This window comes from Silene latifolia, chromosome X, assembly GCF_048544455.1.
Source record: "Silene latifolia isolate original U9 population chromosome X, ASM4854445v1, whole genome shotgun sequence".
Taxonomy (NCBI): Eukaryota; Viridiplantae; Streptophyta; class Magnoliopsida; order Caryophyllales; family Caryophyllaceae; genus Silene; species Silene latifolia.
Genome location: NC_133537.1, coordinates 280368788 through 280394682, shown reverse-complemented (window position 1 = coordinate 280394682; position 25895 = coordinate 280368788). Strand labels below are relative to the sequence as shown.

The following is a 25895-nucleotide window of genomic DNA, read 5'->3' as shown; positions in this document are numbered from 1 at the left end:
AAACACACTGAAATTAAATTGAATGCAGTGTAAATGTGGTGACATGGGAAGTGTAAATGTGGTGATAGCCCAAGTGTAAATGTGAACCAAAAAAAAGTGTAAATGTGAACAAATAGAAAGTGTAAATGTGAATATAGGAGAAGTGTAAATGTGAACAAATAAAGTGTAAATCTGACTAAATTGGAAGTGTAAATGTGAAGATATTCAAAGTGTAAATGTGAGGATAGAGTATGTGTAAATGTGAAGATACTGGAAGTGTAAATGTGCTGACATGGCAAGTGTAAATGTTAACACCAGTTATTTGAAAATAAGTGTAACTGTTACTTGAAATAACATAAGTAATCCAAAATAAGTTCAAGTAACACAATGTTTGGCTATCTAATAAAACAGAGAGATTTTGGTCTTGTGACAGTGTAATTCTAACGTTGGTGTTACTAAAAGTTACACCAACTGCAGTTCAAAGTTACGCTGCCATGAGACCAATTCCTAATCGCCCGCTCCAGTTATAGCACATCAAAGTTTTAAGTTACACACTCAAAATATATAGAGCAACACTTGTCACTGATCTGACGTCTATTCTTGTTCGACTCCGGCTCTTCCTCCTCCTCTCCTTCATCCTCTTCTAAGGTTCGACGACCCTTCGCACAATGGCGTGTGTGCTGAGAAGGGGTTAGGGCAGTTTCTCTTGTCGAGATTTGTCATTCTCTTGCAATTCTTAGACTTACGTTTGGGTTTCCTAGCCAACACCATTGATTTTGTTTTGGTGACAAGAATCTTTTCCTGGTCCCCTTGTTTTTCGAATTCTTTGGTGGCAATATCGTCACTACCTCACATGCCGTACAATTGAAAAATTATCCATTTGTTGATTTTTATTCAACACTTCCCCTAATGGTGACAGGGAGTGTTTAAATGATCTAATTACAAATGGAAAAGCTGTCAACATCAGCCTACTCCTTTGTCTCGAAGGAGCCCTACACTTCATGAACTTCGACCACATTATTGACATTGCAATTTGTTTTTCATCGATGACTTGCATGTTTTATGTCCCTTCACCATTAGTATTGAAAATCCTTAATCGGAGATACTCTTTCATCCATCTATTTACAACATAATCTTCTCGGTATAGTCTTTATCCCACTTGCTTTGAAAAAATCCATATTATATGGCGGCATAGGATTCCGGTTCTTTCAAACATCGTACAACTGCAGCTTGCTTTACGTGTACCTGTGTCATCAGATAAAGCTATCATGTAAGTGTGAACGTTAAAAATAGTGTCACTGATGTAAAGTGTAAATGTCAAGAATTGTAAAGTGTAAATGTTAAGTTATTAGAAGTGTAAATGTAAACTAATAGGAAGTGTAAATGTCATGAACTGTAAAGTGTAAATGTCATGAACTGTAAAGTGTAAAAGTTAAGTTATAGTAATTTAAATGAGATAAAAACAGAAAGTGTAATTGTCATATGATGTAAAGTGTAAATGTCATGAATTGTAAAGTGTAAATGCTAAGTAATTAGAAGTGTAAATGTAAACTAATAGGAAGTGTAAATGATATGAACTGTAAAGTGTAAATGTTAAGGTATTAGAAGTGTAAATGTTAAGTTATAGGGATTTAAATGAGCTAAAAACAGAAAGTGTAAATGTCATATGATGTAAAGTGTAAATGTCATGAATTGTAAAGTGTAAATGCTAAGTAATTAGAAGTGTAAATGTAAACTAATAGGAAGTGTAAATGATATGAACTGTAAAGTGTAAATGTTAAGGTATTAGAAGTGTAAATGTTAAGTTATAGGGATTTAAATGTGTAAATGTCATATGATGTAAAGTGTAAATGTCATGAAATGTAGTGTAAATGTCATTAAGTGGAAAAGTGTAAATGTTAAGGTATAGGAAGTGTAAATGTCATATGATGTAAAGTGTAAATGTCATCAATTGTAAAGTGTAAATGTTAAGTTATTTGAAGTGTAAATGTAAACTAATAGGAAGTGTAAATGTCATGAACTGTAAAGTGTAAATGTTAAGTTATTAGAAGTGTAAATGTTAAGTTATAGGAATTTAAATGAGATAAAAACAGAAAGTGTAAATGTCATAGGAAGTGTAAACTACCTGAACTGTATGCAACTTCAAAATTCTTCTTTCTGGATGAATCCTTGACAGTAGTTACCTCTAGCTCGCCTCTCTCAGTGAAACCTCCTGTTCTACATGTATCAATTGAGAAGATGGCTTCTTGTTTAAATTTGTGGAAAGCTGAATAGGTGTACACCTTTGCAGCATGAATCTCTAATGCCAGATGTGTTGACACCGTTGCGGACGAGTGCTTATCCATGTTGTCAAGCTGCTTCTGTGTATGTCTTTGTTGGTACATAGCGCTCTCAAAACGCATCCAAAACTCAACCAATGTTCCTGACTTATGCTCAAACATCTTGAAAAAGCTATTTTCGCTCTCTAATCTTTGAGTTGTCCTCATAATCGACGCTATCCTCAAGTCTCTGCAATGCGCCATCACCCACTGTCCCCTTATAGCATATGTATCTGCAAACCAATCATTTACGCCAACACCATGATCTTCAATTATTTGCTCCCAGATACCATCAAATTCTGCTGCCTCAAGCTCATCGTCCCATATAATGTCATTAATTTTACACATGAACTCATTATAATCACTCCTCGAGACGCCAAACTTACTGGGCATTTTGTTCATTATATGCCACATACAGAACCGATGGCGCACTGTCTTGAAAACAAGAGGGATAGATTTGATAATACCTGGGTCCTGATCTGTAATTATGTACTCGGGTTCCTTACCCCCCATTGCTTGTAAAAACCGGCTGAAAACCCAATTAAACGACTCATAATCTTCCCTTGCAATTAGAGCCCCACAGAACGTCACAGATCGTTTATGGTGGTCAACACCTGTGAATGGTGTGAATACCATAGAATACTTATTGGTGGAGTAAGTTGGGTCGAATAACACCGCATCACCAAAATTTTTGTAATTATCTTGGGCGGTACCGTCCGCCCATATGGCCCGACGTAGGCTGCCATCATCGTCAAGGTCATAGTCAAAGTAGAAACCTATTTTTGTTTCAGTCATTTCCTTGAAATGGTCAACAAACAACTGACCATCCCGTTCGTGAATGAAACATTTAACATCCCTATGGAATTTCTTAAAATCATTTAAGCTTGCTCCAATGTTTTCGTATCCATTCACTTGTTCTTTTTAGATTCTGTATGTTTTTGTTGCTCCTATCTTCAGCTGCCAATCAATCATTAACAGATACGTCATATATATATATAACATGAATGGAATTATTTATTTAGTATAGAGAGTGATTATGTATTACAAACCCTTGAGTTCGAAACGATTATCATCTTGTGATAGTCTGTTATGTTACGCGACAATTTCTGGAATTCTCTGTCCTTAAGTGAGATAAGCTCGTGATTGTGACCCTCGTAGAATCGGTCAATTAATAAAAGACCATTCTTCATATATAGTCGTATCCTCCCTTTACACCCCACTCTAGTGACCCTGAATATCCTTTGTGACTTCTCCCCAACCAGTCCGACATCCTGATCTTTACTGGGCGTCTTGTGAGCGAAACCTTCTCGATTGCAGACGACGAGCTTTGACTTGATCTCACCGCCACGCCATTTTTTTGTTGTGTACCTACGTACATCAAACCCACAAGCAATGGCGTATATCTTGTAAAAACTCACCGCATCCTCAACCCCCCCAAACTCCTGGCCGATGTACGGTGTAAATCTCTTCTCGACCTCCCTACACAACTCCTGCCTGTCAGGTTGAACTCCATTCTGTTTTAGCAAGTCTGTAAATGTGCACAGAGTGTAAGTGTAAATGTAAATGTCATCAGATATGAAGTGTAAGTGTAAACGTAACTCGAAGTAAAGTGTAAATGTAAAGTGAATGTTCCATAAATGTAAATATTTCAAAAGTGTAAATGTGCAAATTATGATGTCCCAAAAGTGTAAGTGTAAATGTAAACATCCAAAAGTGTAAGTGTAAATGTCGTGAACGAAGTGTAAATGTCTTTGTTACGAAAGTGTAAATGTCAGCAGAAATGCAGTGTAAATGTGATGCTTTAAAAGTGTAAATGTGAACAAATAAAGTGTAAATGTTTTCAGAATGCTAACTCAAATTAAAACTATAATATTAACAATTAAAAGGTGACTATAACAATTAAAAAGTGTAAATGTAAAACTATAGCAAAAAGAGTAAACATCCAAATGTGTAGCAGAAACGAAGTGTAAATGTGATTGTCTGAAAGTGTAAATGTCAACAAAAGTGTAAAAGTACACCAAAAGTGTAAATGTGAGCAGGAATGCAGTGTAAATGTGATGCTTTAAAAGTGTAAATGTCAACAAAAGTGTAAATGTTGTCAGAATGCTAACTCACATAAAAAATATAACAATAAAAATGCAAAGGTGACTATAACAATTAAAAAGTGTAAATGTAAAAGTACACCAAAAGTGTAAATGTGAGCAGGAATGCAGTGTAAATGTGATGCTTTAAAAGTGTAAATGTCAACAAAAGTGTAAATGTTGTCCGAATGCTAACTCACATAAAAAATATAACAATAAAAAGTGTAAATGTAAAACTATAACAAAAGTGTTAATGTAAATGTTGTCAGAATACATTCATGCTACTCAAAACTCAAATTCATGAAAACCCAGCAACAAGATTTACTTCTAACAATAATAAAAACAAGAATGAACAAATAATAAAAACAAGAATGAACAAATTCGATGACATGCAAAATTTATCATTACCTTCATCCATCCTATTCAACTGAAAATATTAAAACGAAACTGAAAACAATGAATAAAATTAAGAAATACCATTGATGCCATCTATTATTTGCATGTTTACGCTAATTTGGAGGATTTAGAGAGAACTTTAGCTTCGTTTTCAGATGAAAGAACCCAGTTTTAGAGAGAAGAAAGAAAGAATAAAGTTGGAAATAAGTGTGTTAAGGAAGGAAGAATGTGGGGAGTGTAAACATAGTACAAAGGATATATCCTTTTGTCTGCAGGAAATGATCATTGGTAAGGACAATTTGCAGGAAATGTTGTCCTCTTTCATAGCCAAGCTTTTCCCTTTTTTTTGGCCTATATTTTGTAAAAAATCTCCACCATAGATGTTGTCCATCTAAGGGTCCTTATAAGGACTTAAGGACTCAAATGAGGTAAGGGACTCATTAGATCTCCTCTCTCTCTCTCTCTCTCTCTCTCTATATATATATATATATATATATATATATATATATATATATATATATATATATATATATATATATATATACATCAAACGCCAACATTATATTCACATGTTACTTAACATAACAACAATATAAAAAAAAATTCACTTCCGTCATATAAACATGCTTAAATCATGAAATCATACTCTTATGCAATATTACTTCACCTTTTCCGTCAAATCATCCATCATACACCTTATCCAACATATGCATATGAAATAACAGTAAACAAGTAGCTTAACCACTAATCATATTACAACCTACGATTACTTTCATCCTTTCTACCACATTCTCCATTCAACCACATACCATTCATCCTACAAATGCATATGAAACAGCAGTAAACAAGTATATAACTTTATTATATAACTTTACGCAAACAAAATCATGTATAATCATATCACATCCCCTAATCTCATGTTACTAAGATTGCCACATTATAAATCAGTTCCACCACACAACATGATCACCCACAACATATTACTATATACATCTTCTTCACCCTTTTTCCACCATATTCACCAATCCACCACAATCATTCATCCAACATTGCTATGCAACATATCATCCAACATCCGCAATAGAACACTAGTAAACACATAGCGATCCCATGACACCCCATAGTGACCGGTTTAAAGTTGTAGGGCGAGTTCGCGACTTTAGGACGTCTCCCAAGTCTTTGCATTAGCTCCTAGCAACTCCTACCTGGGTTCATTTTATTTTGACTCCCTAAGTTCATTGGGTTCATTAGTTACATGTTCCAAAATCATCTCTCTGATACCACTTTGTAACACCCCCATACACCAAGTGCCTTACCAGAACCACCTAATGCATGGGAATGCTACCATCTCGGTTATCCGAGGCAATGCATATCAAATAGACAATAAAGAAACATACTTTATTAAATACGTTTAAAGTGATACAAGTCCAAAAACCAAAACTGATAAGTAAATACAACTGTTTCTCAAAACTGTCAAACCAACTAAAATAATATAAAAGAATGTTTATGACACAGCGAAAGACTTCTAAACAGCTCGGGGCGACTCAACCCAGCTATCCCATGCGCATCAACTCATACCTGCTCAATAACTGCTCACCATCCCTGAATGGATCACCACAGTTTTCAAAACATTTAAACGGGGTCAGTACTGACTACATAAACAATAGAACAAATGCAATACAACAATCCAATCCAACCAAACAAATCTCCATCATATCACCACACACCTGACTACACACTTTCCTGCCAGAATACTCATCGCAACAAGTATTTCACACCGCCAGTGGGGGGACCGCAGCCGTTCCCACCTAAGCCCCGCTCATCTCATCCGAGCAATAACCCAAGTTCATTAATGTGCACATCCCTTCTTTGGCGGGTTCCACAGATGGCAAATTAAAAGCGTGAATCCACTCCCGCAAGTGACTCCATTCAGCCGAGGACGCACCTCGCAAACCACAGACAGTTATACAACAACCACATTATACTATCAACAATCACCAACTCCAAATCCAATACCAATATGATATACAACAACAACAACAACAATCAATTATCAATAATGCCATGTAAACAATACTGAATAGGGAAACCCTACCTGGAAAAGCAATCACCAAGATCGTCACAATCAGCTAATCATAATCGTTCTTCAACGAAATCACCTCCTATAAACACACAATCATACAATCACAATCTAACATCAACAATACTCCCCAAAACCCCCAATTTACCCAATTAGGGTTTCAACTAAAATCAATAAAATGGTATAAAAATCATACTAGAAGCTTACCCACAATGCAACGGTCTCAACAGCGTAAAGAACTCAACGATCCGACGACTCTAGCCCTTAGGATTTGATAGTAATGCGAAAGAGGAGAGTAACATAACTTGTTTTTATTTCTTATGAAACTTAGAATAGGGTAAAATGACAAGAAACTGACGAAAGATGCTTTTATATCCTTCTCGCGTTACTATCAAAACCCGGCAAAATAACCCGTAAGACTCACTTACTTGATCGAGTAAGTGACTTACTCGATCGAGTGTGACACGTACTCGATCGAGTATACAACAGGCAGATTACTGTTTTGCGTAAAAACATACTTACTCGACAGAGTAAGCCCCACTCGATAGAGTACCCATAGACATAGAAAACCGTAGTATTACACTTTATCGTACACTCTCTCTTATACTCATATGTTTACTCATACGCTACTCATATACATACAACGCTCGTTTTCCTTCTTTAGATTATCAATTGTTACATTCACTCCCCGTAAGAGAACTTCATCCCGAAGTTCAACACTCAATACTCATAAGTACTCTCGTAGCGCTCATTACCCAGGTCCCCACATAACTAGGTCTCAGGTTCATCACCCCCTTTTACTATCATACTATACGCAATCATAATACTATCGTTGTACCTCCCACTCTACGGTTTCCGGAAGGTCAAAACACAAGGTCAAGTCTAGAGTTCACGTTCCAATCCCGTAAACAACTCCCAACTTACGTTGGTTACACATACATATATATCCCGCGATCTGATTTATTACGTTCAATTACTTCCATTTTCTGCATACACCAAGTCACGCATGTACCGCTTCAAATACCCCACATGATCTCACATGTGTTTCCATACTCATTTCCATCCACCATTGACACTTTCGTTTATAAGGAAGATTACCATACTTAATTATGCAAATGACCACTATATGGCACATTTGTTAAACGACAGCTAAGATGAATACCATTATCATCTTGGTTTAGCAAAATCATATCACGGCAATTAATCATGCACCACACAATATTATCATACTATCTTTCTCGTCAAATTACTCATGTCAATTAAACGTTTTCACTTAATTGCACCTTGAAATAGCAAAATGTCACATAGTATGACCAAACATGAAAAACTCACAAGAATATCACCCCTATGGGCTACCATGTTCAACTAGGCATAACTCGACTAACATAAACCGTAAAATAGGGGTATACACCCAATATTCGGTTGAATATTAACAAAACAAGGGCCATAGCAGGCCACACGGTCGAGTGGGGTGGCCACTCGGCCAAGCTGTCAGCACTCGATCGAGTGAACAGAGCACTCAGCCGAGTGTCTCCTGGGCAGAACTGGATTGTTCCCAAAAATCGTTCTAAGCTTGCCTATACCACTATTCAAACGTAACTAACTCCCAACGGCGACTAACACTCCGTCTATTACATGAATCTAGAACAATATCTTGGCCTTATGGCCACCATTACAACATAATTAAAATAAATATCCAAGTTATACGGCCGACGTAACATGATATTTCAAAATTTGTTTCACAACATCACAGCTCAAGCAAACACTACAACAAAATCACAATGCATAACATGCATGTTGCACTGAATAGTTAATTAGAAGACAACTTTGCAAACATCATCTATGCTAGCATTCATAGGATCATAGTCTCACATAACCACTTCCATACTCGTACATGCACACTTAAATTAGACGGTTATACTATATAGCACAAACGATCAAAATACTTTAACACCTAATTGGATTCATATACATTACATATTACACTCTCAATATCACAAAATGACACTCACCGAAAAAACGACTTTCAATGGGCAACTTCGTCTATTTATCTCACAAAATAACCCCCCCCCCCCCCCCCCCCGAAAAAACCAACGTTGGTACAATGATATAGCCACCGTTCATCACCTCACACGTATACCATCACACTTTAGTAGTTTCCTCACCAAGGCGTTTAACATGATTAAACCAATAACGAAACATGAAATCAAAATTTTGGTATGAATTTTGGGTATTCTGAAAACTCGAAAAAAAATAAAATAAAACTTCCAATTTAGGTCAATACAACGCATTATTAACAAAATTGTAGTCTTATGGGACAATTAAGCCAAGTATTTTGCGCAAAAACCAAAATTTGAGCATTAACACTAATTTTCCACACATAGCACCATTAGCAAGGTTGGGGCACTATGAGACAATTAAGCCATGTTTCAAATACAAATTCAAAATTTAATAATGTACACTTGAAGTCTAAATAATCTTGGTCTAAAATCTTAAGACAAAGGCTCTGTTCTTTTGGACTGAAATTGTCTGAAATGAACTGAACTGAACTGAACTGATCTAATCTGAACTGAAAAACAACAACAACAACAACAACAACAATAATATTAATAATAATAATAATATAAATATTAATACTACTAATACTGCCATCAATCATAATAATATAATAATAAATAAATATATTAAATATAATAATAATAATAATAATAATAATAATAATAATGATAATGATAATAATAATAATAATAATAATAATAATAATAATAATAATAATGATAATAATAATAAAAAGAAATAATAATATAATAATAACAATAGTAAATAAATTAATATAATAACAATGATAATAATAAGAATTTAAAATAAGAATTTAAAATAAGAATAATAATATTAATGTTGAAATAAACTAATCTGAACTGAACTGAACTGAACTGAACTGAATGAAGCTGAACTGAACTGAACTGAACTTATTAGAACTGAAACTAAGTCCAAAAGAACAGGGCCAAAGTTTTCGTTTTAAGAAAATACATAACTTTACTAACAAACAAGATGGTCTTATAACCCAATTAAATCACGAATTAAACATAACAATTAAATTTGGCATTAATTCTACACTATTTAAAATTTTGGGAAAACTTTAAGACAAGATTTTCAAGTTCTAGGATCATGCCTAACATCATTTAAACAACACTTGAAGCTTTATGACATAATTAGATAAGAATGGAGTATAAAATCAAATTTTTCGATATAAATAAAATACACGTCGAAACTTGAGGCGATTTTATAAGAAAGAACTCCCAGTCTAATACGTCACAATGCAACATCAACAAGAACTAAGTACCCAGAAACAATTGGATCATGTTTTGAGTGCAAAAATCAAAATTAGTCATATATACTATGGGATTTCAAACATTTTGGGCAACATTTGAAGATGAAGTTTTAAAAGATTTTGGGCAACATTCTAAGATGAAATTTTGATTCAAGATGATACACGCCGTCACTTACAAGGATAGGGGCCTCATTAGTCAATTAAGCTATGTTTTGTAAACACGAAAATAAATCGAAACTCAAGCGCGAACATCAAGGCTTCGAAAATTTTGGGCAAAATTTTCAAGACAAGATTCTAATGTATGACAAGTGTTAGCAATATTAACCAAACTTTAGTCCTTGTTAAACAATTAACGAAGCAATAGGAGTTGATAAATAACAATACCAAATTAAATGGAGATTTTAGAGAGAGGATGCTCCCCCTTCTCTCTAAAATTCTAGGGTTTCCATTGCAATATGCCAAGGAAATATGTGTCCAAAAAATCTTATAATAAACTAAAATCTAAATCAAAAGCACGCGTTCGTCTTTTATTTACTCATCCGCCTGAACAATATTTGGATAATTCTGTGATGGATCAACCAAGTTCTTCATTCTCTGGTATCCCCAATTCTGCTGATGCAAAAGGCACAAAATTGGTCAATGAAATGGTTGGGATTCCATAAATTGATCTTGGATCTATTGTTGAACCGATTATTCCTGATGAAGCGTTGGTAGTTCAAGACGCTAGTGAAATTGGTAGTGAAGTTGACTCTGGGAAGGATGGACTGAAGTTTGTGGTAAGAAAACTCCTCCCTCTTCTCCTACTTCTTCTGTACTTCTATTTACCACAGAAGACGTTCAACCTGAAATTGATTACTGGAATACAGCGGTTATTTGTTATGTTTTAGGAGGAAACCCACCCCGGGAACTAATTACTGGTCATGTGAAACGCATTTGGGGGAAATACAAGTATGATAAAATCTCCTTTCTCCCAAATGGTGTGTTCATAGTGCGTTTTCCCACTTTGGAATGCAAGGAATTGATCCTTAAACAGGGATTCCCCATGTTTGATAATAAACCATCATAGTTAAGCCATGAACTGAGAATGCATCTCTTCACAAATCTACTGTTCAATCTGTGCCCATTTAGATACGACTATGTGGTTTAGGACTCAAATTTTGGGGGGAAAAGTGTTTGGCTAAGTTAGCATCTCTTCTGGGAAAGTATGTTAAGGCAGATAATGCTACACTGGATAAGACCCGTTTGGGTTATGCTAGATTGATGGTTGAGGTTCAGGTGGGACAAGAATTTCCGGATAAGATGTTTTTTAATGATGAACATGGTCAACAACAAAGTGTCATGGTTAAATATGAGTGGAAGCCTTTGCTATGCACACTGTGTAAGGGCATTGGGCATCATCAGAGTATGTATAGGAAAAACGCTCCTATTGTTCCTAAGGTGGTCCATGTGTGGAGGCCAGTAGCCAAACCTACTAAGCCCCCTACTGGTCCATCTCCAACAGTTTCAGCTAATCCTGTCCCAGAGGTGAACCAAGTGGTGCATATTATATGGAGGGTTGTTACTGCAGAAGTCTCTTATGCTGCAGTTCTTACATCTCCTCCGGCATCCCCCACTAAGTCTCCAGGTACAACTGATCCTACTCCAGCCGATGTTCGAAGGAAAGGGAGAACTCTAACAACTCCAACCCTTAATAAACATGGATGATTTAGGCTGTTGGAATGTGAGTGGTATTAATAATATAAATAAGCAAATAGATATTAAATGGTTTTTGCATCAGAATAAAGTAGGACTTTATGGTTTAGTAGAAACAAAAATCAAAAGTCATAATTTCAATTCTGTTCTGAATAACATTGGTCAAAGGTGGTATGGTATTAATAATAATTTGCATCATCCTGGGGGGAGAATTTGGATTATCTGGCTACCTCGGGTCTTTTATGTACAATCGTTGAGATCTTCTGATCAACATATAACTGTAGAAGTTGAGGATATTAACTCTGGTGAAAATTTTTGGTTTACTGTTGTCTATGGGTCCAACTCTGATACTGACAGAATACAACTATGGCAAGAACTGGTTTCTATTAAGGACTCTTGTACTGGTCCTTAGTGTGTAAGTGGGGATTTCAACAATGTACTACACTTCAATGAGAGATTGGGCAACATTGTTATGTAGGGTGAACTTGAGGACTTCAGGCAGTGTGTCCAATATTGTGAATTGATGCATATTCAAGCTCAGGGGTCATTCTATACTTGGAACAATAAGCAAGCTCCAACTTCTAGGGTTTTCTCTAGGATTGATAGATTCCTTATTAATCATGAGTGGTTAACATTATACCCTGACCCATATGCATATTTCTTGAATGAAGGACTCTTTGACCATAATCCTTGCATCTGCTATAGAAGAATGGAAAGATCCATCAGGAAAATTCATTTCAGATATTTCAATATGTGGGGACAAGCTTCTGAGTTTCCTGGGATAATTAAAAATGAATGGGAAAGAAGCATCAATGGTTGCAAAATGTTCCAAGTGACCTCCAAGTTGAAGAGTCTTAAGAAACCTTTGAAGCTCCTCAATAGAACCAAATTCTATGATATAGAAAAAGCAGCTGATCTGGCTAAACTCTTACTTGATAACATTCAAACCAAGTTACACCAGAATCCCATTGATCATTTTCTGATGGAAGCTGAGCAGTCTGCCACAAAAAACTATGCTGTTTTGCAAAAATCTCAGATGAGTTTCCTTAGACAAAAAGCTAAGGTTGATTGGCTTAATTAAGGGGATGAGAACACAGGTTTTTTCCATAGGCACATCAAAGCAAGACATATCCATAACAAGGTGCTCAGTATAACTGATCTTCATGGCAATAATCAAACTGAACCTGTACTTATTGAGAATGCTTTTTTGGAATATTATCAAGATCTTCTTGGATTTAGCAAGCCTACTGCACCTATTCATATACCTACAGTCAGGAAGGGGAATCTAGTGATTGATACTCATGTGGCCATACTGTTGAAGCCAGTCACTCATGCTAAAATCAAACAATGACTGTTTTTTTATTCCTCCTACAAAGGCTCCAGGACTTGATGGCTACTCTAGCCAATTTTTCAAGGATGCCTGGCCTATCATTGGAACTGAGGTTTGTAATGCCATTCAGTACTTTTTCATTATTGGTAACCTGTTAAAGCAGGTGAATGCCACTATTGTCTCCCTTATCCCTAAAGTTGAGCATCCAACTACTGTACTTGAATTTAGACCCATTGCTTGTTGTAATACACTCTATAAGTGTATTGCCAAGCTGTTATATAATAGATTGGGTGAGATTCTACCTGACATTGTGAGTCCTAACCAAGGTGGGTTCGTCAAAGGGAGGAATATTATAGAAAATGTCCTCATTTGTCAGGACCTTGTGAGGTTATACAATAGGAAATCTGCCTCTTCTAGATGCCTTATTAAAATTGACCTTAGGAAGGCTTATGATACAGTTGAGTGGCCATTTCTATTGAGTATGTTACAAGCCTTAAACTTTTCTCAGGCTTTTATTGATAATATTATGACCTGTGTGACCACTACAGCTTACTCTCTTTCTCTGAATGGTAGTTCCTTTGGCTTTTTCCAAGGTAAACGAGGCCTCAGACAAGGGGACCCCTTATCCCCTTTATTATTTAGCTTGTGTATGGAATACCTATCTAGAATCTTAAATGTGGTCAGTGAGCAGGAGGACTTCAGATTTATTCCCCTTTGTGGTTCCATTAGGTTGAATCATCATCTCTTTGCTGATGATCTCCTACTGTTTTCTAAGGGTACACCTAGTTCCATTATGTGGATATTGAGAGCTTTTTCCACCTTTTCCAATGCTAGTGGTCTGTGTCTCAATAAAGATAAGTCAGATATCTATTTTAATGGTGTAACTAGTGAAGCAATGAGGGATATTCTACAAGTTTCTGGTTTCAGAAAGGGGTCTCTGCCATTCAAATACTTGGAGGTCCCTATTTCATCTAAAAAACTCTCAAAAAATGAAAGGATGCAGCTCACTGATAGAATTTGTTCTAGAATTAGATCTTAGGGAGCTAGGCATCTTACATATGCAGGCAGGCTTGCTCTTGTCAACTCTGTCCTCACTAGTCTTCACTCTTACTAGTCTAGCATGTTCCTTATTCCTAATGGGATCATGAACATGATAGATTCAATTTGTAGAAATTATCTCTGGAGTGGCAAGGAGTCTTACTTGAGAGCTCCCAATGTAAGCTGGGACAAGTGTTGTAGACCTAAGTTAGAAGGAGGCCTGGGTATCAAAGCCTCAAAAATTTGGAACAAGGCTTTAATAGGAATGTATGTTTGGTGGCTTGATAGTAAAAAGGATCACCTTTGGGTCAAGTGGATCAATCATGTATATATAAAAGGCACTCACTGGTCCAGCTATGATCCTCCCAATGATTGTAGTTGGACTTGGAAGAAAATTGCTCACACAATGGGGTCCTTTAAGCAAGCCTATACTACAGACTATTGATTAGCCTCAGACAAGGAATATACTGTATCAGATGGGTACCAATGGCCCAGGCAGGTACATCCTCCTGTGCCATGGAGATACGTGTGCTGGAATGTCCTTAACATCCCTAAATGCTCATTTATTTTATGGGCAGTGCAGTTACAGAGACTGCTCACTCAGGACAAAATGATGCATATGGGGTTTGGTCAGACTACCTTATGCTACCTGTGTGCTGCTGATGATGAGAAACATAGTCATATATACTACAAGTGCGTGCCCGTTCAGTCAGAAATGTGTGGATTTGCTGTAGAGTACTCTTGGTGTCAGATTTCTGTCTGAACTTCTGAGCCAGTGGTATTCTACAGGGGGTGAGGAGTCAGCTTCAAAGACGTGTGATTTGTGCTTTTTATGTGAGTCTTACTTACAATATTTGGAAAGCAAGGAACAAAGCACGATTGGAACAATTTGTTGCTTGGCCTTGGAAGATTATTCAGCTGGTCATTAAGGATATTATATCTCGTTTCTGGCCTCGTAATAGGTCACCTGTTAAGCCTAGGGATCGAACTTGGCTTCTTCAGCTGTCTAAGTTCTAGTTGATGTTTTCCTCACTTCTTTTGTTCATAGTTGTATTATATTTAGCAAACATTATGATATAACCCATTTTTTGATATCAATATATACTTACCTTTTACAAAAAAAAAATAATTAACCAAGCAACAAACACAAAGTCAAATTATTGACTCAAGAATATATATTTTCGAGATCATAGAATTTGGGCAAAGTTCCAACATAAAAAATTTATATACTTGACATTATAAATGTTGTAAAAAGATGACCACTATCTTGAAATTAAACAAAACATGCCAATAATTGGTAAGACTTGAATAAAATAAAGTAGATCTAAACAAAATCAAATTGGAAAAAAAATAAGAGCAAGGAGAAAACCACTCACATTGTTTAATTAGCAAGATTTAAGAGGATAAAATGAAGTAGAAACTTAAGTGCAAGCAACAAACGTCCACAATGGAGTTTTTGGAAAAATTTTAAATAGATTTTGGTAACTTTTGTTATGAAAAATGATGAAGAAATGCAAGAGGTAAGGTAATAATAGAAATCTCGCGAAATTCACAACCCAGAAAATGGTACTGGGTCGAGTGCTGAGTGATACGTGCATTTTACATAGTCCTTTTTGGCCTCTTATGCACGCATTTCCATGTTATTCTCATAGTATTAAGCTACGAAATGCCCCGAATAGTCTACTTTGGTTTGCTTTGCTTTATTTGCAGGAACGGACCGGAAAGTGATGGAATCATGCCTTTTTCTGGCCCTTAGCATGCATTTATGGAGATGGAAGAATTGAAGCGGAATTGTGTGGACAGCGGGGGCCCACGGGGGCGCTTGGGAGGAAAAGAGAAACAAGCGTTTGCATTTTTGTATGGAGTCGCCACCAATTTTTATGGGAAATTGGAACCGTTCGAATACCTCGTGTCATGTCAAGACACAAAGTAAAGACATGAACACTAAGCAATCGTTACCCTTAGCATTCTATGTCTAGAATGACTCTCGTGGATGCCAATGAACACGGGTGTTCACAGATATCTGGAGTAAGGGGTGAGGGTACGTATTAGGAAGCTCTTTTGATCGAACACCTAATCCCGCCCGCCTCGATAGCGGCCTCTACTAATGATTAGGGAAGTTATTCGTACTTGATATATCGTCGGCTATATGCATGCAATGCAACATCCAAGTTTTAATCCTAGCATGTGAAGATTAGACTAAGTCGGTGAAACACGTAATTAGCAAACAATTGGGTCGAAGTAGGATTTAATGTTGATTACATGTGAGAACATACAAACAATAAATACAATAATTATGAATTACAATAATGAAAATTACATTAATTACAAAGGAATAGGCGATTTATGTCGAAAATACCTTTAAAACGGATGATTGAGAAAAAGAAAAAATAAATAAATTAACGAACAGATCAGAAGGTGATAATACGAATAATATTTAATTATACGTAAGCTAATTAAACTAGGTCAAGGAAGAAAACGGAGTTCAGGGACAGAATTCAACCCGGAACAGGCGCAGCAGAGCTGCGTCCTTTGGAATAGGCGCAGCAGACGCTGCATCTGTTCCTGACCTGAATTCTGGCTGTGAAGCCGGAATTGCGTGTTGTTAATGCTCGTTGGTGAATTTAATGATTGATTAAATTATTTACTCGGATGAAAGTGGTTAGTAGGTTAATTACATGTGATTAATGGGTCATGAAACAATAAAACATGGATGCGACGGAATTAAACGAATTAACATAAGATGGATTAATTACAGGAGTGAAAGATATTAACAAGCTAAACAAATTAATGGATTAAGCATGATGGATTAATGACGAATATGTGATAAATATGACAAAGGACAGATGAAAACTATATCAAAGACGAATTCCAGAAACCCAATATTGAATCTCTATAACCCGGAATTGAATTTAATGACGAAAATCCGCAAATATTGGATTATTTGGGATCTAAGTCGGATTTATGATGATTTAAAACATGTTAATGATGATGAATAAATATACATGTGAATTATATGCTATTATGATGAAGAATTAACAAACAAATGAAACAAATAGAAGAACTTTGGCGAATAACAGAGGACGAACGAAGAAGAAAGGAAGCAGGAACTGCGGCAACCTCATGAAGAGGCGCAGCAGGTACTGCGCTCCTTCGAAGAGGCGCGGCGATTCTTTGCGTCCTTTCTCGACGGTTATCTACTGGAAATCCATAAAAAGAGGTTTTAAAGCATGGTTTTAGAAATCAGTTTTAATGATATTTTCGACATAAACCTTACAATTGATGATACAATAATTAAAATACGATAAATAAAAGAGAGATTACACCCTCCGACTTACATGTTGACGAAACGAGAAGGACTAAGATATCGATTAGTGATGCTCGACGCGAATGCAAAGAAAGTGCCCTCGTAAGAGGAAAACGATTAGATTAATTAAGTTGATTGATGTGGAGTTGGTCAAATTGGTCGGTCATGCAAACGAGGCTGGTACTCAGAAGGATCCGAGCTTACGTGGTCGAATGTTCAAGCACGTAGACGCCAAAAAGTAAGAACAAGGTCTAGAATGCAAAGGGAGAAGAGAAGGGCGGACACTCGCGTGAGAAATATGAGGAGCGAAGGCTCCTATTTATACTAATCACGTGGAGGAATTAGGGTTTTGGAGACTCTTTGGAAGCGAATCTCGGAAAGATATGAAAAAGATACGAGAAATACGCGAAAAGGGCTGGGAAGAGGCGCGAAGAATCGCGCGTCTCTTGGAAGAGGCGCAAGACTGACACTGCGCGTCTGTCCCAAGGAGTTTCCTCCTGCGGAAGAAAGATTTCCGTGTTTTAGTTATGGTAGGACGGAAATAATTCGGTTTTCCTTAATATCTTATGTGAATATTACGGGAAATTGTTTACCAAAAGATAAAATTTATGAAATATGGAATAGAAATATTCGGAACATTCCAGAACATTCTGACTCAGGATTTAACGGTTATCAGAAAATGAAGACGGTTTTAGGCCCGGACTCCAAATGTACTCTAATTCTCAAAAACGACCGTATCGGCACGTAGATGACAACTAAGAGGTAGATATTAATATTTGAGCAATCACTTGACGATAATCTTACGAATTGTCACAAATCGTTCCGCGTACCAAACATGCGGCCCAATCATCACCGGGTGTTTGCGAGAGGTGCAGAAATGAGGTATCTACAGAGCCCCCACTTTGACTGAGGCTTGGACAAGGCGAAAGTCAAAGTATAGCCATCAGGTCAATCGAAGATTACAACCTAACGACTATGGCGACGCGAGGCGGCTCAAGGGGTCTAAACCAAGGACCTGTCGTCGGGAACATTTTAGAGTCTGTCGACTACCGGGGAGGGTCGTTTAAAGTCCATTAGACTACGTAAGGAGGCTCGCCAGCCATAAGAAGAGATAATACCTGAGACTTCTTCTCGAGATGCTTCCGGAGTTGCATATGAGCTAAGGGTAAGACCTAAAAGATATATAAGGATTGTGCTAGGGTGTGGGACCCTAAAGGAAAGCATTGACGGGAAAGAGGCCAAATATAAGTTCAACTTAAGGGTAACTAAAGCTTGGGTATAGGAACTCTATTAGTTTGGGAACTTCTGGAGAACGACACCTTTGTCGAACTCCGCGGGGAAACACGAAATATTGTGAGTAGCAGGACACAGGTGAGAGCTGCTGAGAGAAAACTGCTTGGATAGTCTTCGAGAAACAATTGCGAGTAGCAGGACACAGGCGGGAACTGCTGAGGGGAAATCTGCTTAGGTAGATGTTAATCCTCACGTCTTGAGAGGGACAGTACGTCCGCTTACTCTCGCTGGAGACATGATTGGGAATTAGTCTTCTTGTCATGAGAGGGAAAGTATATCCGCTTACTCTCGCTGGAGACATAATGAAGGTGTGTCGAATTCTGTGAAGGAATAAATAACGTGCGACAGTCTGCTGCTGGCTTGGAAATGCGGGCCGGAACGAAAGAAAATCATCAAACGGACCAAAAGAATAAAATAGCATTGGGGAAGAGGCGCACCAAAGATGGGCCCACAAATAACGAATTCATAACGAATTTTTGAAAATCCGTATGGAGGGAACACAAGGAAGAGGCGCGGCAAGAAGAGCGTCTCTTGGAAGAGGCGATGCTGTTGCGTCTATTCCCCAAAGTGTTATTTCTGCGTAAAAATGCGATAATCAGAGGTTTATGTTCATTATTTCGAAACACAAATCACACAATTTCTCTCTCAAATCTTCACCATTTCCGCCAAGGTTTGATCCAAAAGCATGCATTAATCATGACTAATCGAGGTATGTGTCTCATTCTTGCATTAATCTTCCGTATTGGCTTAATTTTGGATCGAAAAATTAGGGTTTTCAACCCAATTTGATCGAAAATTTGGAGCTTTTCCCCCAAATGCATTTGCCTTGTCAAATTAACATTAGAAATGGATAATAGGTAATATTAGGAACATAACCATGTATTTGTCTCGAATGTTTGTCGAGTTTTGAGCCTTTGAGTGAAATTTGAGACGGTTTCACAACTAAACCGTAAATTGCTTCGAAAGTAGCCTTAGGATTGCCCATTTGCGATGAAACTTGATATTTGGGATCCTTGAATGATGGGTAAACTTTCTACCATCTCGGAATTTTGGTTTGTGACCGCTTTTTCAGGACACTTTTCTAGGGCATAATTGCCGTTATAACGAAATGCTGCCGAAATTTCGGCTCGAACCCGGAACTAGGCTTCAAATTAGGCATGACTTGACCCAAATTACCACATGAGTGATCGGGTAGGTGGGAATATTGCCAAGGATGGCAAGAAAAGAGCGATTTCAGGGCTTCCGAAGGCTCGAAAATCCCTTAACCAAGGCTTGTCGTCATGTGACGAGGCCTAAATTTGCTTTAATATTGCAGGTGATGAGGCTTCTACTTCTGGGAGAGCTCCCATGGAGATAGACGTTGCTACTGTCGAGGAGGCTTTGGAGCAGGCCTTCACCGCCGCGGTGATGGCTGCTGGGGACGAGGTCCATGAGGAGGAGGCTGTCGAGGAGGAGGAGGTCCCGAGACGGGCCAACGTCAGACGAGGAGGTCGTCAGCTGAGAGGAGCTCCTGCGTGGGCTGAGACTTGGGAGAGCAGGCACCTACTGTGGGCTACATAGGGTCACCTATCCTACAGGACGGTGAAGAGTTTGGTAAATAGGAATTCACTACTCATTACTCATCCTCTTTCATTCATTTGTTCAAACTCCTTTCAAATTTTATTCAAAACAAAAGATATATTTTGTTTCAAATCACAATAGGAGGCTGGGAACATCAGGTCATTCTCGGGTTACACGACAGCGATGGAGCACTACGAGCGGCTGTCGGCGGAGGAGCGGGCCATGATCGAGCGTGGAGCGTTCGGTCCTTTCTTTTTGTGTGTCCGGAGGGACATCGTGAAGAGGAAGCTGCGGGCTAACCTTAGCCTGGTCCGCGCTTTCTTGGACCGATTCTGGGACACGACTTCCACGTTCCACATGCCTTTCGGTGAGGTGGGAGTCACTCTGGAGGACTACGGCATGATTTCAGTCCGCCGTGCGGACCGAGGAGGTGGAGTGGCCGAGAGATCGCCATGAGGGTGGACTCGGCCGAGGCGAGGAGATTGATCGGTCGTAATTTGTCGCCGAAGGTCACATACGATCTTAGGGTTTGATACCCAGTTCCTACGTTCGAGACTACTTTGCGGGAAAGACCCGGCGCCGGTGACGATTGACGGGAGGGAGACGGCTCCTCCTCCTGTACTGGTGAGCGAGGGCTCGTTTGTGGCTCGTGGTTTCGTCTTCGATTTACCTCGGAGACAAGGGCGAGAGGTCATCGACGGCTTCTTCCTTCCTTTCGACCCGAGTTCCCTAGGGCGTTGGGGCCGGGTCACTTTGCTGGTTTCGCGGTCCTCATCCGCTTCATGAGGGCCATGGTTCGTCCGGAGTTGATGGAGAAGGGGACTTCTCCTGGTGCTGTCGGGCCTGGACTACTGCTGGAGGTATGAACCTTCTTTTAGACCAAAGTAAATTCCCTTTCTTTATCGAATCACGAAAGATCGTCATTGATTATTTTGCTTTACAGGCGTGGGTGTACTCCTATTTCCCGAGCCTCGCGCCCAAGAGGACGGAGCCGCTGGAGAAGGCCTATCCCGTGGTGAGGGATTGGGTGATGTGCCGGACGAAGAGCAAGCGTTCTTCTCACAACGTCTACTGGCGGGACGTGAACGCGCTTCAGCTGGACAGCGTGAGTATCTCGCTTATATTCACTCATGCTTCTTATATTTACTTTTAATTGATCATAGGAATGATCCTTTCTTTATCTTGTCACAGTGGGTGCCCAGGCCTTGGGCGGAGTACACTGGAGCGCCTCCTTTCGTGGCTGAGGTCCTTCGGCCTAGGAGCCCGAGCCGACTGCTGTTGAGGACGTCGATGGGTCCTGTGTGGAACTTGGGCGAGCGCTTGGCTCGTCAGTGTTTTCGGGACGTGTTGACGGTTCCCGTCGATCCTCCCAGGACGATGTTTAGGGAGCCTTCGAGGCCGAGAGGAGGCGGACTTGGCTGGTGCCGTGGTGACGCCCTCCTTCTTGCTGGCGAGGACTACTCGGCGTTCCTCTACGGGAGGTTGGCGTCGGCCTGTGTAGTGGTGAGCATCTTTTATTTTTCCTCTTGATTTGATTTTGAGATTTATGATGAAAGATCATCGATTAGTGAGAACCATTTGTCTTTACAGGAGGTCGAGGCGGCGGGCATCGAGCCCCCAGAGTACCCCGAGACCCTCGAGTACACTGACGCGACCGAGAGGACGACGATCTCCGAGCTGCGTGACTTTGACGTAGCTGTGACGGATGCTGGCCTGGACGATTGGCAGCATCTGATTCGGAGGGTGAGCCTCTAACTTGTATAACTTTTGTGTAAGAACACATTTGATTGAGTTTGTTCAATCGTTGAGAATTTCTTTTTGAAAATGCAGGTTGCGCCGTCTCGGTTCGTGGCGCTGTGGAGGGTGGCCAACCGGCTGCGAGCTACTGCCGTCGAGACACTTGTCGGCGATCGAGGTTTTCAGGTATGAACCTTATGCCTATTTCATTTTTGATTTTTGATTTTCCGATTTTGCTTGAATCGATTGACATGAGCCGATTTATTGTTTACAGGGTGACCGCGAGCTGGAGCGAGAGTTGACCCAGTCTTGGGAGGAGACAGCTCGCTTGTTGAGGGAGCTCGAGGTTCGGGACGCCGAGATCGCCGTTCTTGCGGCAAGAGTTGCAGAGTTGGAGGGCGCCCAGCAGTAGTTTTGTGTAGCTTTTTGCCGTATTTTGTACATTTGTTCATTTGGACATTGATTTCGAACATTTTTTGAACTTTGTTTGAGGCTCGAGCCCCCAGTTTGTTGTACATTTCCTTTGTTTGGTGTATATACGACGGCCTGAGTGCCTTTGCTGCTGGGTTGTGCTGCTTGTATCTGCAGGTTAGTTTTGAACAGGTTTGGCAGATGACGGTTTACGCCGTCATGCTGCCGAAATTTACATAGAAAACACGCAAAGCATACATTTATATATACATATGGCCTTAATTAGCGCAAAACGAGTGACTCAAAAGAATGCAAAAAATGCAAAAATTTTGCCGGAAATGACCGGGCGGTAGGGAGGGTTACCCCCTAAAAAAAAAGAAATCTATAAGTTAGAAATGCAGAAATGAAATTAAGAAATTGAAAGTAATATAGAAATGTTGAGATTCGGTAAAATAAATGAATTAAATGAGAAATATTAAAACGAAAATTATTCTCTAAAATGATGAATTAAAATGAAAATTACTTCCTAAAATGAAAATATACAAGTGTGATAAAATGGCAAAAATGTCGATGTCGCCTCGAAATGCGTGCCCGCGAAATTAGGAAACCTGAAACATGGTAATCTTCTCGTATTTACCAAAAAAATAACCCGTAGGAATAGGAAATTATTCGTCATGGAATTAGGAAAGATCCAACGCGGAAAATCACAGAAGTGAAGCTGAGGAAGAGGCGCAGCATGAGCTGCGTCCCTTTGAAGAGGCGCAGCAGGTGCTGCGCCTGTTCCCAAGGTGTCTTGTTCTGACGGATTTTTGGAAACAGAAATTAGTATAAATAGAGACGTCGATGGAGCTTTTATTCACATAATTCTTCCGTCTCTTCTTCGTCTACTTACATAAAATTCTCAAAATAAATTCTTTCGTCATGAATACTTTGGAGATCCGCTTGAAGGAATGGACCAACGAATTAACGAATATGGAGAAGCATGATATGGGTGCTTATAATTTTGGGTCTTTGTTGAGTTTAAAACTCATCAAGGTTGTTAAACCGTTCTTGGATGCTTGCCTTGACTATTGGGACCCGAATTACCATGTTTTTGCGTTCCCTGGAGGTGATATTTGCCCATTTCCTGAAGAAATTGCTGCTATTGGTGGGTGGGATCCCGAACATTTGCCTGCCATTCCTTCTACTTCGCAAGGGTACAAGAGCAAATTTAGAGACTTGCTTGGATTGACTAGACTTGAGGTGGGCCGTCTAGTTACCTCGAAACGCGTGAGAATGCTGGACTTCATAGATCGATTCATCAACAGAGCCGACCCCACCGTTTCTCATGTTGCTAGGCGGAGGGCATTTGGCTTTTGCTTGTTGCATGTGTATGTCTTCCAAGGGCATGTTGATTAAGACTTGAGAGGTGATCCCCGTCTTCCGGGCCTTGTTGAGCGGATGGAGGCTGCGAGAGCCCGACTTGCTTATGCTTAGGAGAGATTATTTTGGGCTTGGATAGTAGGAAATCCAACCGCGATCTACCATATTTGGGAAGCCCCGTCCTTCTGCGGGTAAAAGACGTTTTTTTTTTTTTTTTTTTTTTTTTTTTTTTTTTTTTTTTTTGTTTTTTTTTTTGTTTTTTTTTTTTTTTGTCTAATACCCGCTTTTGGTAGGTTTGGCTTATGGAACGGCTCCGATTGATCGAGCCCTCAGTTCATGTGCTTTCCTATCACGCCCGCTCGATTGCGATGAGGACAAGGTTGTACATGGTGGACTTCACTCGGGTCTGTGATTACTGGAAGAACAAGCTGAAGAGCGACGATGGCCCGTTGATTAGGTGGGTCGTACCGTGGTGGCACCTCAAATCCGTCACTGGAGTGTCTTCTTTGGATTCCACTAGGTCCGTGCGCATTCCTGGATTGGAGTTTATGGTGTGCATCTTCCCGGAAAGGCTGATGAGACAAGTTGGGCTGAAACAGACGATCCCGAGGCTTGACACCGTCCCGCAGATCGCTATGGCGCTTACTACGAGAGTCAAGAGAGTGGGCCATTAAATGGGCCCAAAGAAACATGTGGTTCTTGAATTTCTCTGCCAATGCCTTGTGGGTGTCAGATTCTTATCTGAGATGGAGAAAGACTACTACTCCGGAAGAGCGCGAGAGACTGAGGAAGCGCGAGCCCGTTGACTACAAGGTGCGCGAGGTAGAGAAAGAGAAAGAGAAGCACCTGACAGAGGGAGAAGAAGAAGCCGGGTTTCAAGTTGTTCATCCTTTGAAGAAACCAAAGACTACTCCTGTCGCGGACATGGTGATTGGCAAGAATGGAAAGTCTAGGCCTCGAGAAAAACCGTTGGTGATTAGGTCTGAAGTGGCGCAAGAGCGTCCGTCTCGAGGTCGTGACAAGAAATATGACAAGAACGACAAGGGCAAGGGGAAGATGAAGGAATAGCCCGAGTCTTTATTTATTATTTGATTATTATTATTATTTGTTGTTGTAATAAAAAGGTGGGGTTTTTAGAATCCTAGCCTATTCTATTTTTATTATGTAGCGTACTATTATTATCACAAAATGAATGAAATAAAAAGGTTAAATGGTTATGAAACCGTTGTGATTTTCTATTTATTATTCTTGTCGAATTTCAAATGCAATGCAAATGTCCTTCTATTTACATTTTAGATATAACGGGTTGAATCCTGTGAAGGATTGCCTACGTATTCACTTAAAAAAATGAAATCAAACCCTTGCGCGTAGTTCGAGTAAATGTAAAAGAATAATTGTTCTAAGCAAGAGCTTGTAATGAACGTATAAAATAAGCATGAGCTTTTGCTTACTCTGAAGGTGCGAATTTAGTTTATTTGATGATACGAGGATGACAAATTTGTCAAAATGCAAGAGCACAGTGACATTTAGCTTATTTCAGCTTGGCCAGGGGCCGTTTATTTAGTGCCACAAGAGCGACACGTGGGGTTACGCGAGGCGCGTTTTCGTTCCTATTCTAGGCATAGTATCGTTTTAGTTGGTCAAGGTTTGTTGGGTTTGAAAACTCATTCCCGTCTATGTCTGTTATTCTAACCGCACCCCCTGGGAGTATGGATTTGACTAGAAATGGTTGTTGGGGTTGGTGTCCTTAACAGTTAGTGCAAGGACTTATAAACCTCTAAAAGGATCAAAGGGCATACTTTTGGTATTATTATCAGTTGATCCACGTTTATCAATAACGGTTGGCTTGCTAGATAAGTTTGACGTTATTGTCATACAGATGGCGGTGATCAACTGGTCCCTAAAAGTCACACCTATAGGATACGTTCGAGAGACGTGACGGTATGAAAATACAGTCATGTAGATGCCAAAATTGACTAA

General features: G+C 39.2%; 2 protein-coding genes across 2 annotated transcripts; one reads left to right on the top strand and one right to left on the bottom strand.

Moving 5' to 3' along the window:
* Positions 1-2084: 2084 nt before the first annotated feature.
* On the bottom strand, positions 2085-3092 carry LOC141620192 (protein FAR-RED IMPAIRED RESPONSE 1-like). The gene has a single exon (XM_074437126.1). It carries the CDS (start codon positions 3090-3092, stop codon positions 2085-2087), a length of 1008 nt encoding a protein of 335 aa, XP_074293227.1.
* A 7662-nt stretch (positions 3093-10754) lies between these two features.
* Positions 10755-14246, top strand: LOC141620191 (uncharacterized). Its single transcript, XM_074437125.1, has 6 exons — positions 10755-10809; positions 10891-10961; positions 11314-11809; positions 12162-12256; positions 12356-12940; positions 13254-14246. Exons 1-6 carry the CDS (start codon positions 10755-10757, stop codon positions 14244-14246), a joined length of 2295 nt encoding a protein of 764 aa, XP_074293226.1.
* The last annotated feature ends 11649 nt before the right edge of the window (positions 14247-25895 follow it).

What these genes read in the sequence shown, in the direction of transcription:
- LOC141620192 (XM_074437126.1), bottom strand. Translation starts at nt 3,092, where the DNA reads ATGACTGAAACAAAAATAGGTTTCTACTTTGACTATGACCTTGACGAT.
- LOC141620191 (XM_074437125.1), top strand. Translation starts at nt 10,755, where the DNA reads ATGGATCAACCAAGTTCTTCATTCTCTGGTATCCCCAATTCTGCTGAT. An exon ending in ATCCCCCACTAAGTCTCCAG is followed by an intron (nt 11,810 to 12,161) that starts GTACAACTGATC and finishes ATATAACTGTAG; the next exon opens with AAGTTGAGGATATTAACTCT. An exon ending in TCCTTAGACAAAAAGCTAAG is followed by an intron (nt 12,941 to 13,253) that starts GTTGATTGGCTT and finishes CCTCCTACAAAG; the next exon opens with GCTCCAGGACTTGATGGCTA.